Source organism: Callithrix jacchus, chromosome 19, assembly GCF_049354715.1.
Source record: "Callithrix jacchus isolate 240 chromosome 19, calJac240_pri, whole genome shotgun sequence".
Classification (NCBI taxonomy): Eukaryota; Metazoa; Chordata; class Mammalia; order Primates; family Cebidae; genus Callithrix; species Callithrix jacchus.
The window spans coordinates 18,687,576-18,706,062 of NC_133520.1; the positions used below are offsets into that span (position 1 = coordinate 18,687,576).

The 18,487-nt window shown below is 41.1% G+C and overlaps 1 protein-coding gene across 12 annotated transcripts in view; it reads right to left on the reverse strand.

Moving 5' to 3' along the window:
• Positions 1-18,487, reverse strand: part of HHAT (hedgehog acyltransferase) — a 404,480-nt gene that overhangs the window by 339,595 nt on the left and 46,398 nt on the right. For all 12 annotated transcript variants that reach the window (XR_013529748.1, XR_013529751.1, XR_013529744.1 and 9 more), the window contains exon 4: positions 2,031-2,144. Coding sequence is in view for 2 of the 12 variants with exons in the window: in XM_035280429.3 (XP_035136320.3) it covers positions 2,031-2,144 (114 nt within the window). In the remaining 10 variants the exon portion in view is untranslated. The remainder of the gene's footprint in view (positions 1-2,030; positions 2,145-18,487) is intronic.

Consider the following 18,487-nt stretch of genomic DNA (forward strand, 5'->3'; position numbering starts at 1 on the left):
ACTCACACTTTCACAGACTTAATAGGAAGCATAACTGGAAGGCCTCAGGAAACTTACAATCATGGTGGAAGGCAAAGGGGAAGAAAGCACATCTTACCATGGCAGAGCAGAAGAGAGAATGAGCAAACAGGGGAGCACTACAGCTTCAAACAACTATATCTCATAAAAACTGCATCATGAGAACAGTAAGGAGGAAGTCTGCCCCCATGATTCAGTCACCTCTCACCAAGCCCCTCCTCCAAGACGTGGGGATTACAGTTTGACATGAGATTTGGGTGGGGACACAAAGCCAAACCATATCATGAATTAATACATTATCATGGCAGTGGGACTGGTGGCATTATAAGAAGAGAAAAAGAGACCTGAGCTATCATACTTACCATATGATGTCCTGCACTGCCTCGGGACTGCAGAGACACCCACAGGAAGGCCCTCACCAGATGTGGCCCCTCAACCTTGGACTTCCCAGCCTCCAAAACTGTATAAATTCCTGTTCTTCATAAATTACTAAGTAAATTCATTCCCTTTATACAATTACTCCATTTTATATATTCTGCTATAAGAAACAAAAATGCACTAAGACCATGATAAATTAAGATTCAGTAGTAAAAAGCTTTGCTCAGGTTAGAAAGCTGATCAGTGATAAAACCAAGGACCAAACATGAGTAACACCATGTCTAGCACTCTTTCACTACACAATCGACTTAGGACAATCCTCACAGTATTTCATCTTCCCCTCACACAGGTGAAGAAAAAACATGTATTAAGCTATTCACTTTACATATAGGAAAACAGATTTATGGCAATAAGTCATTACACATGGGTGGGAAACTGTTAGAAATAAAAATGTTAAATTTCCAGAAACTTTGAATTCTTGGGAAAAAATAATAGAAATTTATGGAAGAAAAGAACCATTAGTGAGGGCTGAGGTAGATATATTCATTACTAGCTTATAAACATAAAAAAGTATTATTTTTATTCGATCTGCTCATAAAGTTATATGAAATTTTAAAATATATTTAGATATGACATGATCTAGTATTTTAGATTTTGCCAGTTCAAAAAAAATAATCAGTATCATATTTAAGAGGAAGATATTATGCTGTTGGAATTTCCTATCTTCCAGGATGAGAAACAAGCCCAGAAAGCACCAATTTTCAGGGAAGAATCAGAAAATGGCCCAGGTTAGGTGCACATCTCTAACCACAGACCATCCTGTTTCTGCATCTCACTTTCCGGTCTCTTTCTCCGGAGGTTTCTGTTTCTCTTCTACTTCAGTTTTATCACCTCTGGAAACCTCTGAGAATCAAAACATTTTTTCTAGGTTGACTTCCAAGTCAGGTTTTGGTTGTGTCTTATTTTTACTCAGTAAATTTCCAAGTACAGACTTTTTCCCTCCATTGTGAATCTACAGCAGGCAAGAAGCAGGCTTCTAGGCAGCACCCTGGCCCCCAGGTGACAAAAAGATCCTCCTGGCAGTATATTCAATCCCTTGGTAGCTAGACCTGTGAAGAGGGTCTCAATCCTATCTCATATACAAGTACTTTTCAAATAACCACTTTGAAGAATCTCTCATTCTCCAAGCCAGGCCAAGGCAAGAGCAAAATGCTACTGGACTTCCCATCTAAAACAGCTACAGCAGCATAAACTACTTGACAGTAAGATTATTCCCACTTCTTAAGTAAATTGGTACTTTCTTCTGAATTTGAAAGTGAAGTGACGTCATCTGGATTCTCAACAACAAGCAACTTTTTGATCATTTGATTAGGAATGATCTTAAAGTCTACCATGCCCTGTAATTAGTTTTATTCTAAAATTTATATTCAATGTCTGAAAAATAAGAGAAAGTAAGTGCAGTATATGAACTTGTACGAACTTGTATCTTATATGTTATATTGATCATTAACAACTTACCATGTTTTCCAGGCTCCCAATGCTAATATCCCCGTCTTCTGATTTCTAGCTCAGAACTCCTTCCCAAGAGGCAAAGGAAAAAGACACTTAAAAGGTAACAACACACATAATCGTACCTTTCTTGCCAGCAGTGTGGCTATTTGAGACACAACCATGTGGCCAAGGAGAAGCCACACCAGCCACTGCTTCCCCCATTCCATCCAGAAGCTCCACTCAAAGTCAGTCGCATCCTAAATAAATAAAAATAGGAGTTTATCAGAAAGATTTCAGTGTATGTCTGAGTCAGAACACAAACTTCAGTTACTAACACAACCAGAAAGAAGACCAGTGTGAATCCAAGCTCTGTAAAATAGGACTTACACACTTCTTGCCTTCCCCCACCCACCTGTACACTCCCCTCCAGCTCCCCATTAGTAATGGCAAAAATTGCAATTACTTTTGCACCAACCCAACAATCAATGACATTCCCCAAATGCACTTTGGACTTTCTACAACTCAGTGTCTTTGTCATAGCTGATCTCCCAGGACCCTCTATAGCATAGATAATATTATTATTTCCATTTTGCAAAAGAAGAAACAGAGACTTAAGGAACTCAATTCATTTACACAAGGTCACATGGATAGCACAAGTAATATAAATTGAGGCTATCCCAATTTAGACAACTAGATGTTTTCACTAAGAAGAGAAATGTAAATTGGACACTAATAAAATGGCTTAAAGTCAGTCATGTTAAGTCTTGTTGCCATTTACAGACAATAATTTGTCAGAGAAATTAATTTCATATGAATTTATAATAAAGGAATGAAAGGTACACTTCCCTTTCCCCTAAGAAGCTCTGTGTCCATGTAGCATTCTGTGTCTGCATCGGTACCAGGTTCCGCATCTATGAAGCCCCCAGCAGGAGTAGGTAGAAACCTCTGACAAGAGTGGACATGTGGATGCTTAGGAACCAGCCCCAGAGAAGACCACAGAGGCCAAGAGGAGCATGGACAGATGCACTGTCATGGGAAATGCAGGCTTGGCCAATGAACATCTCAGCACCACCAGGATGGAGGAGGATTTGAGGTCTCAGAATTTTCTAACCAAATGTGTGCCTGGAAATGGAATCCTGCAATGACCACTGATATCGAACCCCTCACCAATCTCTGCAAGTGGAACTTGGAGCCTATCTTAACTGGATTTGAAGAAAAGTGTGGTTTTTTTTTTTTTTTTTTGGTGTACCTAAGATTATGGGGTAATGTCATACCATTAGAAACAGTAAGATACACATAAAATTGATCTTGATTCATAACAGACTATGAGTGCAAGGCAGCTAAGACTGGAGGCTTGGTTTGGATCCGGACCCCAGACCTACTCACACACGGGCTGTGATGACCTTGAACGTGATGCTTAACCTTTCTGTTTCTTCATACAACAATAGAACCTACCTTATAGGGATTTTCAAGGCTTAAATAGAGCATATGTATATTAAAAGTTGATAACAGCACACACTACTCATTCAACAGTAGTACCCGCTAGCCCCATGTGCTTCCCATCCCTTGTAAACTACCAGCCAAGATTGTATTATGCTTTACTTGGTGCCACTCACTTAAAAATGTACATACAGGTTTCTTGTTTCTCCAAATAAGGAAATACAATACTGTGCATTCTCAAATTACACATGCTCCCACACCCCAGATCCTGATACGTGACATGCTCATAGAGCCTCTGTCCCCTGCTGGAAATCATGTATCTAGTTGAATTGCTTCCATTTAGCGATGACAACACCAGAGCCGGGGATGTGCCCAACACACAGCCAGGCAGCAGAGCAGAGAACGCAAACCTTCAACCTGCCTCCTGATCCCTGATCCCTGATCCAGGGCTTGTTTCCCCATCTCAAAATTTCCAATTAGCTGACAGTCAATTAATTGAATAAAGGTAAACAAGTTCAAAGGTCAAGTGATGAGGCCATGCTAGCAAAATATCACTTTTATAATAGGAATACAGCTAAAAAGACACTGAAAGCCAAGACATTTGTTTAATACAAATGCAAAAAAAAATTGAGCTTTTTAAATATAACATTTTTGAACACTTAGAGTTACATTTAGAATTCATGACCCCAAGCTTATCTATACCGCAAAACTTCTCCAAGTTTCATTTTTTAGAAGGAAAAAAGGATCTAATACAACATAAATATAAGACTTTCTGTTCCAACAGAAAATCCAGGACTCATGAAAACTCTGTGCTGATAAAATCCCATCAACAAAAATTACACATGCCCTTTCACCACTAATTCTTGCAGAAAACATTCATTTAAAGGAAATAAAAACGTCTCTCTCATGTCTACCCTTCACCATTTAAAACAGTTACCTAAGGGAAATGATCAAACAGAAAAGTTGGGCCAATGAATAGATTAAGACGATGTTTAATGATTTGAATAAGAAAAACATTGACTCTGCTTCTCGAAGCAAAAGCTTTATAGACTCTGAGCTCAATCAATCACACATTTGAAGGCAAACGTTAAAGCCTGAAATCAGGAACATCATGTTCTGTTCCTTCCCCCGTTTTCCTTCTTGACTCCATGGTTATTAGTCAGTTAGGAACCTCTTCTTGGGTACTCTAATGGGGTCAGATACAAACTGGGGATAAATCCCAGCCAGGCAGAACTAGGAAGGCTTCTTCATGGCAGCTGGGATGCTGTACTGCGAGGAGAAGTTGCCCACATCCAACCTCCTGCACCAGTGCTTCTCAGACTTCGAGGTGGACGCTAGCCTCCTATGTCTCTTGCTAAAATGCAGATTCTGATGCAGTCAATCTAGGGTACGGCCTGGGATTCTGCATTTCTAACAAGCTTCCAAGTGATGCAATGCTACCAGCCTGGGGACCACATTCTGAGTAGCAAGGATCTATATGACTGATTATGCCTTCCTATAGCTGAATGTTAACAAACTCACAGAATCCTTAACAGCTCAACCCATTCCACACCATTCCCAGGCAGGAAGGGCACACACTCGAAGCTGCCTCCTAACACTCACCAACAGAGCAATCATCCTCCTGTTCACCACTCAAAGCTCTGAGCACCAGACTTCAGAAGTCACTGAACAAGTTAACAAACGCCGTTGTTTATTCCCAGGCTTGCATTCTGCTACCAGGCAATACTAAGGACTCCGAGAAACACAATCGTTCTGGGTTTCTTAAATAGTAACTAACCTCCTGGCAAAACACTGTTTTTCCTTTCTTCACAAAGCAAAGAGTCCGGGCCTACTGTTTGTAACTGCCTCTTTTCCTACCCACAGTGGAGTTCTACTCCAGGCACCATGAGGAGCTCAAAGTCTAAACGGGAAGACCCCCAGCACCAAGGCCACCACACTCCACAGTGAAGACACATTAAAAACCCACTGCAAAGTCAGAGGAGTAACAGTGCTGCCACTCAACTTCATATGTCAGTGAAACTGACTGACCTATCCTTTCTTCCCACACAATCATGGAAGAACATTCGAGTATGTGTTTTCTAATTATAACCTCATAACAATCTTTAAAGTAGTTCATTTGTTTAACAGACCTTATCTTTTAGAACAGTTTTCAGATCAGAATTAAGCACAATGTACACAGAGTTCCCATAGACCCCTCAACCCCTCTCCATCAGCATCCCCAACCACAGCAGTGTATTTGTTCCAATTGGTGAACCTACATTGATTCATCATTGTCACCCAAAGTCCACAGTTTACATTAGGGTTCACTCTTGATGTTGTATATTCTATGGGTTTGGACAAATGTACAATGGCACATATCCACTGTTATCATATCATACGGAATACTTTCATCACCCTAAAAATCCTCTGCACCCTACTTCTTCATCCCTCCCGCCCTGCCCCTGCCCCCCCTCAATCCCTGGCAAATGATGATCTTTCTACTGTCTCCATATTTTATTTTTTCCAGAATGTCATGCAGTTGAAATAAAGAAGGTCTGGGTCTTTTTGTTTTTTTGTCAATGACTTGAAGCTTGGTTTTTGTTGTTGTTGCTGCTGTTGTTTTTGAGACAGAGTCTTGCTCTTGCCCAGGCTGGAGTGCAGCAGCCTTGGCTCACTGTAACCTCTGCCTCCAAGGCTCAAGTGATTCTTATGCCTCATCCTTTCAAGTAGCTGGGAGCACAGGTATATACCATCACACCCAGCTAATATTTTTTATTTTAGTAGAGACAGGGTTTTACCATGTTGGCCAGGCTGGTCTTGAACTCATGACCTCAAGTGATCCACCCACCTCGGCCTCCCAAAGTGCTGGGATTACAGGCGTGAGAGCCACCACACCTGGCCTGAAGCTCTTTTTTTTTCTTTCCTGAGTAGTTTTGTTTTTTAACTCCATGTTACAAATGGGTTAACTGAAGGTCATAGAAAGCAGATTATGTGTCCAAACCTAGTAAGGAGCAGAGCTGGGTTTCAAATCTAGGCCTGTCTGATGCCAAAGAGCAAATCCTTTTCTGAGATTGTTTCTACTAGTGCTTGTCCTTGCACCTGGACTCTCCGCCCTTTCCACCCTTTTGCCCCACAACGCTATCTGACTAGATAATCTCCAACCTAGAGTGCACCTCACTGATGCCCCGTAACCACTCAGTAACATGCACAAAATACTCAAGAAATAGTACAATTCAAATGTCAGCTCAGAAGTGAAGCTTTCCCATCCCTGCTTCCCAGGTGGACCTCATTGCACTCCTTTCTCTGCCATCCACATCTCAATTCTAGAACGTTTGTTATGGCAGATTTATTATCTCACTTTTATTCATGTATTTTCTCTCTGGAGGAAAAAATGGTGAGTGCTCTTAGAGCAAGAACCTTGACTTAAATCAAATCTGTCTCCTAGACACCCAACATTCAGTAAGCCTTTAAAATGGCAGGGAGCAGGAAGGCAGCAAAAACATTAGACCACCTAGTTCTTTTCACATTTCTGCCCCTGTTTAAACTTGGAAAAGTCACTTCACTATCTGGACTTGAATTTTCGTATATGTAAAATGAAGGGCTCAACTAGCACAATGTCTAAGATTCCTTTCAGAAAATGGGAAAAACAGTTATTTTCCAAGCTAAAGGAAAGAAATACTAAGAAAGTGCTTGTCACCCGGTCCCCCCTTCTCACACCCCTATGTCACTAGGGAAGAAAGTTACAAGAAAAAATTCCTGGCAAATGAGGACTTGCCCTAGCAACTCACCACTGAGTAAATCTTGCCTCCTTCTAGCCTTGAATTCTCATCACCTTAAACCTCGCCAGATCACAACTCTCGCCCTCAGCCTCCTAGCTGAAGTACTGTGTTGTTAACTCAAGGGATAGCCAAGATTCTGGTTCTGTGCTTTCCCTTACATTCTCCAGAAAATTGAAGCCTATTCTCCAGCTGAAAACAGCACAAACATGTAGCTAGGAAGGCCTGGTCAATAGACTAAAATGTAAATAAAGTACTAAAACATGTGTCGAGGCGCTCACAGAGATGCCCTAAGTGAATGAGAGAAATTCACACTGTAGCCACATCAGTTAGTTTAGTCCACTAGTTCTTCAAGCCAGGTCCCTAGTCCCACTGTTTTTGGAGTCCTTTTTTTTTGGTAATTAGTCCATGAGCTGCTGAATAGTTCCACTGTTGATCTCCTAGTAAGATGGGTCAAGAGCACCGTTTTATTTATTTCTATGGATGACATGTATAGATGGCTTGCTATCAGCTCAAGAAGTTTACATCTACAAATGAAGCAGGGTCTAAGAAAGGCCACGGATGAGCCTTAAAAATGATTTGTGGCCAGGTGCAGTGGCTTACGCCTGTAATCCCAACACTTTGGAAAGCTGAGGTGGGTGGACAGTTTGAGGCCAGGAGCTTGAAACCAGCCTGGCCAAATGGTGAAACCCTGTCTCTACTAAAAATACAAAAATTAGCTGGGAGTGCTGGTGCACACTTACAATCCCAGCTACTAGTGAGGCTGAAACATAAGAACCACTTGAACCTGGGAGGCAGAGGTTGCAGTGAACCAAGATTATGCCACTGCATTCCAACCTGGGTGACAGAACAAGACTGTCTCAAAAAAAAAAGACAAAAAAAATTTTCTTAAGTATTCGACCCATTATATAATCACTGAAATCTTTCAAATAAATTATATTGAGCATCTAGTACACGATGGTTCCTATACTCAGTCACAGCACATAAATTAGGCTTTCTTATTCAGAAAAATCTTGGAGTTACTTCAAAATCTTTTTCCTCCCCGTACTATGTACTAGACCTGTTTATCCTGCAGACTGTTCTCTACTCACTTCTACCCATTTAGACTTATTCCTGCCATTCCATGCCCCCTATACAGCACCAAAGTAATATTTTTAAGACCATACTTGATAATGTTACTTCCCCCACTTAATATTCATGTGCTCCCCTTAGCAATCCAGAGAAACTTCTCAGTGAGACTCACACAGTTCTTCATAAAATGGCTCTGTCTCCCTGTCCATCCTTTCATCATCCTACCTTACCTTCACTGCCCCCACATTACAACCGCATTGACCCCTCTGACCCCACAGCACCACATTCATGCAGCTGGGCCTCCCACACTTTGCTCCCTCTATTTGGAAAATCCATCAGTGAAGCATCATGTCAATGAGAACCTACCTTTTAGGTCTCAGCTCAGTCAAGCCTTCTCCCAGGAAGCCTTTCCTAATCCATCCACTCAGCCCGGACTCAGTGTCCTTTGCCTATGCTCCCACAATACACCACTATGGTTACCTGTATCAGAGCAACTTATCCCATTGTGCTTTTTACTTTTTATTTTTTTAAATAGTCTTGCTCTGCTGCCTAGGCTGGAGTGCACTGGTATGATTTCAGCTTACTGCAACCTCTGTCTTCAGGGTTCAAGTGATTCTCCTGCCTCAGCCTTCTGAGTATCTGGGATCACAGGTGCCTGCCACCATGCCCAGATAATCTTTCTATTTTTAGTAGAGACGAGGTTTCACCATGTTGGCCATGCTGGTCTCAAACTGACCTCAAGTGATCCACTCACCTTGCCTCCCAAAGTGCTGGGATTACAAGTGTGAGCCACCATGACAAGCCCCACTGTGATGTTGTGTTTTGTTTTGAGACAGAGTCCCACTCTGTTGCCCAGGCTGGAGTGCAATGGTGCAATCTTGGCTCACTGCAACCTCCACCTCCTGGGTTCAAGTGATTCTCCTGCCTCAGCCTCCCAAGAAGCTGGAATTACAGGTACATACCCCCCTCCTGGCTAATTTAGTAGAGACAGGGTTTTATCATATTGGCCAGGCTGGTCTCAAACTCCTGACCACAAGTGATCCACCTGCCTTGGCCTCCCAAACTGCTGGGATTACAGTCATGAGTCACCGCACCCAGCCCCCACTATGCTTTAGTTACAGGTTACTGAGTCATCTCTCCACTAGACTGTGATGAAAGGGTCTATATATATATTCAGTATTGTATCCCCCAATAAGCAGAATATACTAGAAGCTCAATAAAAGTTTAAAAAATATGAATGATTATACAATGAGTCAAGCTATTTTTAAGAATCCAGTATAAGCACTGTCTACTGGGAAAGGGGAGGAAGAGATACCAAGAGTAGGGAACCCAGTATCTGCCCTAGAAGGTCTTCATAACTCCAGGCAGGAAGAAAATATAAGCTCACAGAACAGTTCTAGTGGATGATCTGCTCTGCAGATTATCTTGACCAACTCAAGCCTACTCTCTGATAAATCAGTTACTGACTCTTAAGACATGGCCAAAGTAGAGTACTATGAAAACAGAGGACCTAATTCATATTCACAGAAATACATAAAGTATGGAAAACACTTGGAATACAGCCAGGAATCTATTAAGTATGTCTTCATTAAATAAGTATATAAATAAATGAACAAACAACAAACTCTATTTTACTTTGCTAGGCCTAGAAACACAACTCCAGGAGTTTTCAAGCTGCATATCCTGAAACAGTTAGAAGCACCCGTAGTTAAAACATGAGAGAGTTCAGCTGTTCAAGATCCTAAAACCAGTCAAGAAAAAAGGAAAAAAGAAAGTTCTAGAGACTGTGGACTGAAAAGAAGTGAGTCCATGGTTAACAAAAAGGGACTTCAGCATTCAGGAAAGCTGCCACAGCTAAAATGCCATGGGAAAGCAACCATCTTAACCTTCTCCTAAGAAGAAAACAACTGCTTGTATAGCAGGTACTGCCGATTAACTCAACCACAACTATTTAATCCCCTCCAGCATGACTTCCTACACAGTATAGGCTAGAAGGCTGAAAACTACATATCCCAGAATTCCCTGTAGCTAGCAAATCTAAAAATGGCTGAACTTCTGATGAACAAATACAAACACTATGACTCTGAGAGTAAAGGAACAATGGGCTGTGAGACTTCTGAAGAAAACCGTGGCAGAGGCCCTTTAGGTGTTCTGCAGCTGCCATGGTGGAGTTTCTAGGGTCCAGTCAGTTCAGAGATGCTGAAGCTGTCAGATGTGGCACCAGAACTCTAGGTTCTCAAGCCGGGAGCTATGGAACAGCAAATGTTTCGTACAGGGGCTCTCAGAAATGTTCCTGGTAGCTCACTTAGTGCCTGCTCCTACAGGCCTTTCCATTATTCTGAAATGTCTTTAAATCCCTGCAATAGTTCTCTTTTTTAAATTGCCGCAATAGATTCTGTTGTCTGCAATGGAACCTTGACTAAAAGATTATGGAAGAAATGTTTCCTCTGATTGGAATCCAGCTCTAGCTTTATAACAAAAGCATTAGGAACATAATTCACTTTGAAGAACACTACTCTGAATAAGTCTATTCAACGGAGGAAAATGAAATGGAAGAAAACACCAGCTAGGTCAACCCAATAAATGCTCAAGAACCAGGTAACAAAGGTCGTGATTGTTTGTGTTAGAATGCATTCACAAATGCATTATGTATTTCAAAACCAAAAGATATGTAATGTTCTCTATACCAAAAAAAGATAAATGTTTCAGGTGATGGATATCCCAATTACCTTTATTTGATCATTGCATGTTGTATACAGGTATCAAAGTATGACATGTACTCCAAAAATGTATACATCTATTGTATATCAATTTTTAAAGAAAAAGCAGAAAATGACCTACCTTACCAACCAGTTCATATTTTTCCTTATTATGTCTTTTTCCTTCAGCGAAAACAGCTGAATACATTTACTATTTTCCTTATCCTCCTATCTAGTAAGTTGTAAAACTAAAATACTACAGAAATATGACACATTTTTGTGTACTTATTTCCTAAATAGCATTATTTGCTTGTTGTTTACTTTGCAACAATATGTAATATCTAATTACACTGGGTAAAAGTTATCCGTGATCAGAGAAAACCTTTATAATGTTCTTGAAATCACAAATGTTTCCCTGCACATTCAAAGGCAGCAAACTGACCTTAATGGCCCATAAATCTCCAGACAAGAAACACAAAAGGAGACAAATTTTGTAAGAAATCTGCACAAAAGAGGCACTGCTTTCCAACTGAGCTCAGGCTAATGATTCATTGAGCAATTATTGGAAGAGTTTTCTTTTTCCTTCAATAGCTGCTTTTCTATTTCTAAAAGAATTTCAATTAAACCATTTTACTGCTTACAGTTTCCAGAGACAACACTCTCTTTCAATCAATACTTTCTTAAAGATAAAATGCTTCCACTAAGAAAACCTTTTTTTTGTAAATAACAAAGCCCCTGCTCAAACCTCTCCACCCTTCTGCGTAGGTGAAGATGCTTACAAGCGCAGGGACACTGCCAACAGGACAGGCACAGGCTGCCCTGTTCTACTGTGTACCATTACCAGCCCCTTCATTGCCCCCCGACACACAGCCAGGCAAATTGGTCCAGGGTAAAATGGCAAAGGGGAGGTGTTTTATGGAAGAAGAAAAGAGAAAGCCTCTTCAGAGGGTTTAATTAAATCAAGAAGACCTAATTAACATGAGTAAGTTATTTTGCATATCTTCAGCCCAACTGCCAACCTAAACTCAGTAACATCTTCTGGTCACAACTCTCTACCTACCTACCTATTACTTAGAAGTCACTTTGGATTATGCAAGAGAGCAAGAAGAATCGATTTGGTTTAACATGAATAGATTCTGTCTTCCTGCTCTATCTATGCCATATTCTCACCTTTCCTCCTAAAGTTAGCAAAGAATGAATCAAATGTTTAATAAGAAACATTAAATTTCAGGGTGAAGTTGAAGGCACAAAACTATGTTATTTTCCCCCACCTCTCACATTGGAAAAACACTATATTTTCTACAAGTTATAAGGAAAAAAGAGCTATAAATTATGAAAAAAGGTGATAAGTTGGAGATCATGACAAAGAAAAGTAATAGAGTGAGATGACTAGAGAACAAATTACACAAAAATCATGATTCCTTGGCTTCGAACTACGCTAATAAATCATACATACCATTAGTGTCACTTCCTCAGAGAATCAAAAAGACAAAGTGAGTCACAATAACATAGAAGGAAAAAAGATCCCCAGCCTGTTGGGGGCCCTGGCTCCTAAAATGATCCTCCCACTCAGAGAATTACTTTCTGCTTAGGAAGTCTTCACACATGCAAGAAAACTGGTTTCTACCAAGCATCTCTGCAGTGGGCAAACACTAGCAAACTGGAACTCAACATGGAGTCCCAAAATGTTGGTGTCCCCCAGGTTAGATGGCCAATTAAGAAAGAAAGTGTGATTTCAAGAGAGAAAAAAAGGAGAACATTTTTGCCATCTGTCCAGGGGAAGAGGAAGGGAACCCTCCATAATCCTAGATACCACCTTTCTACTTTACACTCTGCCTAAAAGACCAGGGAAACTGGCGAGCAGAGCTATGTCAAAGGGTTCTCCCACACATCTCTACATCTGTTTCTTTTGCCCATTAGCTGCCCAAGCTGTCCAGGAGACACTTCCCCACCCAGAGCACCCCTAAGCCCACCAGCCCACCAGGCAGCCGAGGGGCCTGGGAGACTGGGAACTGAGAGAGACAAGAACAAGACCAAGGTTCACCACATCCTCAGGGCACACGGCCCCATCCTTCCCCCACTGCCCACTGCTTCCACCATCTCTTTTCAGAAACCTATTTGTGTATTAATAAAATAGTTCATCTTATTTATTATGCCTAAAACTTACTTTAAAGACTACAACACAGAGACTTCTGCTTTCAGGCAAGATATAGTACACACATTTATCCCTATCCCTCCACCAATGACAGCTAAAAACTTTGGCTGTAAAATATAAAACAAATGCAAGGAGATTCTGAATGGTGAAAAGAGCACAGACTGGCTAGAGACCTCGGGACCTAAGGATGACAACAAACAAAATTAAGTAAATACTGACATAAATATTAATATTTACTTTAATACAATATTAATTATACTTACTATAACTCACTAGGTGGGCTTATTAGCAGAATTAGATTACCTAAGAGAGAATTATTGATCCAGGCATGGTGGCTCACACCTGTAATCCCAGAACTTTGGGAGGTCAAGGTGGGCGGATCTCTTGAGGCCAGGTGTTCCAGACAAACCTGGCTGACATGGCAAAACCCCATATCTAGTAAAAATACAAACAATTAGCTGGGCAGAGTGGCACATGCCTGTAATCCCAGCTTTTGTGAGGCTGAGGCAGGAGAATCCTTTGAACCCAGGAGGCAAAGATTGCAGTGAGCCAAGATTGTGCCCCTGCACTCCAACCTGGATGACAGACTGAGATTCTTCTTTAAAAAAAAAAAAAACAGAATTATTGAACCTAAAGATATGTCAAAAATCACCCAATCTGAACAACAGAGGAAAAACTTGACTGAAAAAATATACCCTCAGAGACCTATGATACAAGAACAAAAGATCTGACATTGGTGTCATTAAATTTTCCAGAAGGAAAGAAAAAATACGAGGCTAAAAATATGTTTGAAGAAATAACGGCAAAAAAAAAAAAATCCCCAAATTTGGCAAAAGCATAAACCTACAGATTCAAGAAGCTGAATAAACCCCAAATTAAATACAGCAATTAAAAGACAGAGCTGGGCAGAATAGATTGCTAGAAAAATGACCCAACTTTAGACTGTCTACAAGAAATTCACTTTTAATATAACAAAGTGGGGAAGTGGAGAGTTAAAGGATGAAAGGATATACCATACAGATATGAATCAAAAGAAGGTGGGAGTGACTCTGTCAATGGCAGTTAAAGGAGACCTCAGAGAAAGAAAATCACCAGGGTCAAAAAGGGTCATTGCAGAATGATAAAAATATCTTCTCACCAACAAGATAGAAGAATCCTAAATGTGTGTATATACATATACACATACACACATATATATATATATATTAAAAGCATTGCGGTTTTCAGGGATTAGGGATGAGAAGGAGGAGGATGAGTGGCCATAAAGGAGATGGCACAGAGTAGCTCTTGGAGGTTCTGTATCTTTATCATATTGGTGTTTACATGAATCTACGCGTGATAAAACTGCATATTAACTATATATACATACACAAATAAGCATCTGCAAAACAGGTGAAATCTGATTACAGTCTGTGGGTTGTACTAATGTCAAGTTCCTGGGTTTGAGAGTTCACTATAGAAGATTCCCTACTGGGGAGCTAATTATCAGGTCCTCCTGTTGGTAACAACAGACACTAGGGACTGCTGTGGGGTGGGATCGAGGGCTGGCATGGGCTGAGAAACAACTGTTGGGTACTGTGCTCAGTACCTGGGTGACAAGATCATTCTACCCTTAACCTCAGCATCACACAATTTACCCAGGTAATAAACTTGCACATGTACCCCTGGAATCTAAAATAAAAGTTGGGGGAGGGGGGACCAAAACGATTCCGCACTGGGGAAGCTGGGTGGAGGTACACGAGGCCTCTCTGTGCTATTGTTGCAACTTCCTATAAATGTGTAATTGTTTCAAAATAAGAGGATGTTAAAGGTAACAAATCGACTCGAAGTCGGTTTTATAGAAAAATGGCTAAAATGAGCATTTCTAGGGTTTAACCAAAGATGGGATTTAGAACCCAACTAGCATGACCTTTACTTCGCCCCCTAGTGGTTGCGCCAAAGGCACCGGGTGAATAACAAGGTGTGGAATCTCAAGGTGATGACTCGATACCTCATTTGCATACCCGTGGTATCCTGCACATAGTAAATTCTTTACAGCTTAAAAGATTATTTCTTTTGACTCAACATTTCTAACTATTAGAATATTACTTAAATAATTTTTGTGCAAACCACAGGCAGTAGTAACTCTTTTTGTGAGAACTGTAGGCACCATCGGTGTATTAGGAGTTGCAGTTATTGCCTTACGAGTTAATCTAACATATTTACTGATTTCTCTAACCAGTAGATTTCTTTGTCTTTTACTGAAGACTTCTGGGGGGAGGAACACTCAGCTTTGCAAGCAACTATTTGAATCCTTGCTTTAGGCAAAACAGCTCATGTTTCACCAAAAAAAAAAGCTTAGAAAAAGGAATTGTGATGTAGGCTCAAGTGTTTCATTGTTGCCACTAACTTAGACATTGTATAACAGGACTTCTAAGGCCACAGTTAACTCCTGTTTTCCATCTCAAAGCTCTGAATACTGATAAAAGTCAATGTAACTTTCCTTGGTGATATCTGACTTGGCTAATTAGCAACATTAACGTTAGAGACACAGACTGGCTTAGACAATTTAGAGACTCCCCATTAGTGATGGACTTTAAGATACTAAATTCAGCCACATGGTTGGAGAATTTCTGGCTGCCTGTCTACAAAAGAGCTCCAAAGCCATCCCCCTCTAGATAATGTTCTTTTTATCTATCTACCTAGCAAAAAATACAATGCAAGGTGGTGATGCAAGCTCCTTAAAGGATTTTATCAATTCCACTGATCAGTTTGGTATAAACTGGTTTCCACTGCTTGCCTAATAAACTTTTAATAAATGTATACATGTCACATAGAATTTGACCTGAGATTTGCTTTCATGAAACCTGGGAGCAAAATTATGGTGGAATAACCAACGTTCATCCATCTTGAACTTTTTGGCAGCTATTCTCATCCCGGAAAGTGGCATCAGTCAGTCCCCCACACGAAGACACCTCCCTTTACATCTTCTCCCATGTGCCCCTGTGATCTTGCTCTTACCTTGCTGCTGCCGCTTCTTAATTTCTTTTTAACAAAGGCTTATCAACTGTCATGTCATGATTTTAAAAGGTAATAACCTTTTTAAGAATGCTGACAGGCACCACTTTTAGGAAATGTACTGAGAGAAGGAAATGTTTCCCCTCCTTCCCACTTCCCCATACCTCCCCCACAGATTTCAGATCCAGCCACTATTCAACCTGCCCTGCGCTGGAATAACCCCATTCCCCCTTTCTCTCTGAATCTTATTGTAGCACTTAGACAGTTCTGAATCCTGTTACAGCACTTATATGTTTATGAGTAAATTAACTTTAATCCACCTCTAAGGACAGTTCTTAACATTGAAAGCATCCAAATGAGGAATCCAGAAAAGGTGAGTTAGCATTTGAAGGATTCTAATCAGAAATCTACTTCCAGACATGACTACAATTCAAATAATTCCAATATGGAACCTAAAGCTACACCTGAAAGTTTACTAGCATACAGAACGTTAGAAATAAATAGTTTACTAATGAAAAGCGTGGTGCTCAACGTGTAATGGGCTAAAATTTTTCTCAGGCTTGGAAACCCTCGTAATAATGAAGTTCGGAAGAATCCCTTGAGGCCAGCTGCAGTGGCTCCTGCCTGTAATCCCAACACTTTGAGAGGCCGAGGCAGAAGGATCGCTTAAGCCCAGGAGTTAGAGGTTACAGGGAGCTATGATCACACTACTGCATTCCAGCCTGGATGACAAAGCAAGACCCTGTCTTTAAAAAATAAACAAGTTAATAAATTAGTCAGGGTGTGGTGGCTCACACCTATAATCCCAACAATTTGGGAGGTCATGACAGGAGGACTGCTTAAGGTCAAGATCTTGAGACAAGCCTGGACAATAAAGCGAGACCCCATCTCTCTAAAAATTTTAAAACTTAGCTGGCGGTGGAGGCACATGCTCACAGTCCCAACTATTCTGAGGGCTATGGTGCTGGCACCACTACACTCAAGCCTGGGCAAGAGAGAGACCCTGTCTCAAAAAATTAAAAAAACCTCTCTTGAGCCCAGCACCCAAAGCACTGAAGGTTGAACACTCTCTTTGTCTGTGTCCTTTAATAAGGCTCTATCCTCTAATCAGACTAGAAGGGTAGCTGCTTCAGCCAGCAGAATAGAATTGCACCAATTTCAGAAGGAACTTTCTGCAAGATGCTTGTTGGAGTACCTAAAGACAGACAAAGAGGCTTCGTGAGCTTTCAGGAACAGGTTCAATCATGGGTTTTGTACCTGCCTACTTAATGAATGTTTGTACTTGTAGGAGAATTCAGAGATAGACGTTTTCACTGTTTAACATACCGCTTGGTGGCAAGGTTGTGGGAGAGAGAAGAGATTTAACTCCTATCCACCTCCAAATGACAGAAGTTACCAAGAGTAAAACCAAAGAACTTTATTTTTGTTAAACAACAAAATAGGCTGGTATTCGAGACTCAGCTCCAATCCACTGATTCCAGGGAGTCCTCTATGATCACTCCAAGGCTAGAAACTCTTCCAGCAAATTTGGCTACACAGACTAGGGTCAATCGTACAGACAGAAACACGTTAAATGGCATGCCAGGGCCAGCTTTCAGGCAGGACCCACATGCAAGGCCAATTGTCCTGGCTGTGTACAGCCCTCGCCCTTATTAAATACTTCACACATCAGCTGTATTAAAGCTAGGGGTGTCTGCCTGGAATTCTCAAACAGAGTGTAAACCTGAAGAGAGAAACAATGCCTCTTACTTCCTTAACCCACAGCGATCATCACAACCCAGACCAGAAAGCAGGTAGTAAGCACTGACTTGTAAACTGATTGGTCTGTGGCTCAGAAATTTCTCACCAACCCCAACAGTGGGAATGTCTTCATCTGCATCCGATTCCCTCACACATTAGTAGGCTCTTGAAAATATTTGTTGAATTGAGGTGAACATGCCCATCGGGGTTGAGGATTTCTTGTAAAGGAACATGGATCTCTTGGCAACATTTCCTTTGTTTCATGTGTGTAAACTCTGGTGAGTTTACAGAGGTTAGGCCCTAACTCTTTTTCATTAAGCCGCAGCCCCTCAAAGATTATTCCAGCATGTCTGCCGTATCTCTGCCTCCCTCCATCTGATAGGAGCAGATTAATAAGTGATTTGGCTGTGTGTGTGTGAATCTTCAGCCTGCCTTTACTAACAGAAAATTAGATTTTACACAGCTTTTCCCTTCCCAAAGAGGCTTGCTTGGCAGAGACAGATTCCTGTGTTCCATGCCAGTCCCTCCGGACAAGGAGAATGTGGGCTGAAGAGTCTCCAAATGGCGGGGGCAAGAAACCCACAGATAAGGCTAGGCATGGTAGCTCACACTGTGATCCCAGAACTTTGGGAGGCCAAGGCGGGTGGATCACTTGAGGCCAGGAGTTTGAGGCCAATCTAGCCAGCATGTTGAAAACTGATCTCTACTAAAAATACAAAAAGTTAGCCGGGTGTGGTCGCACA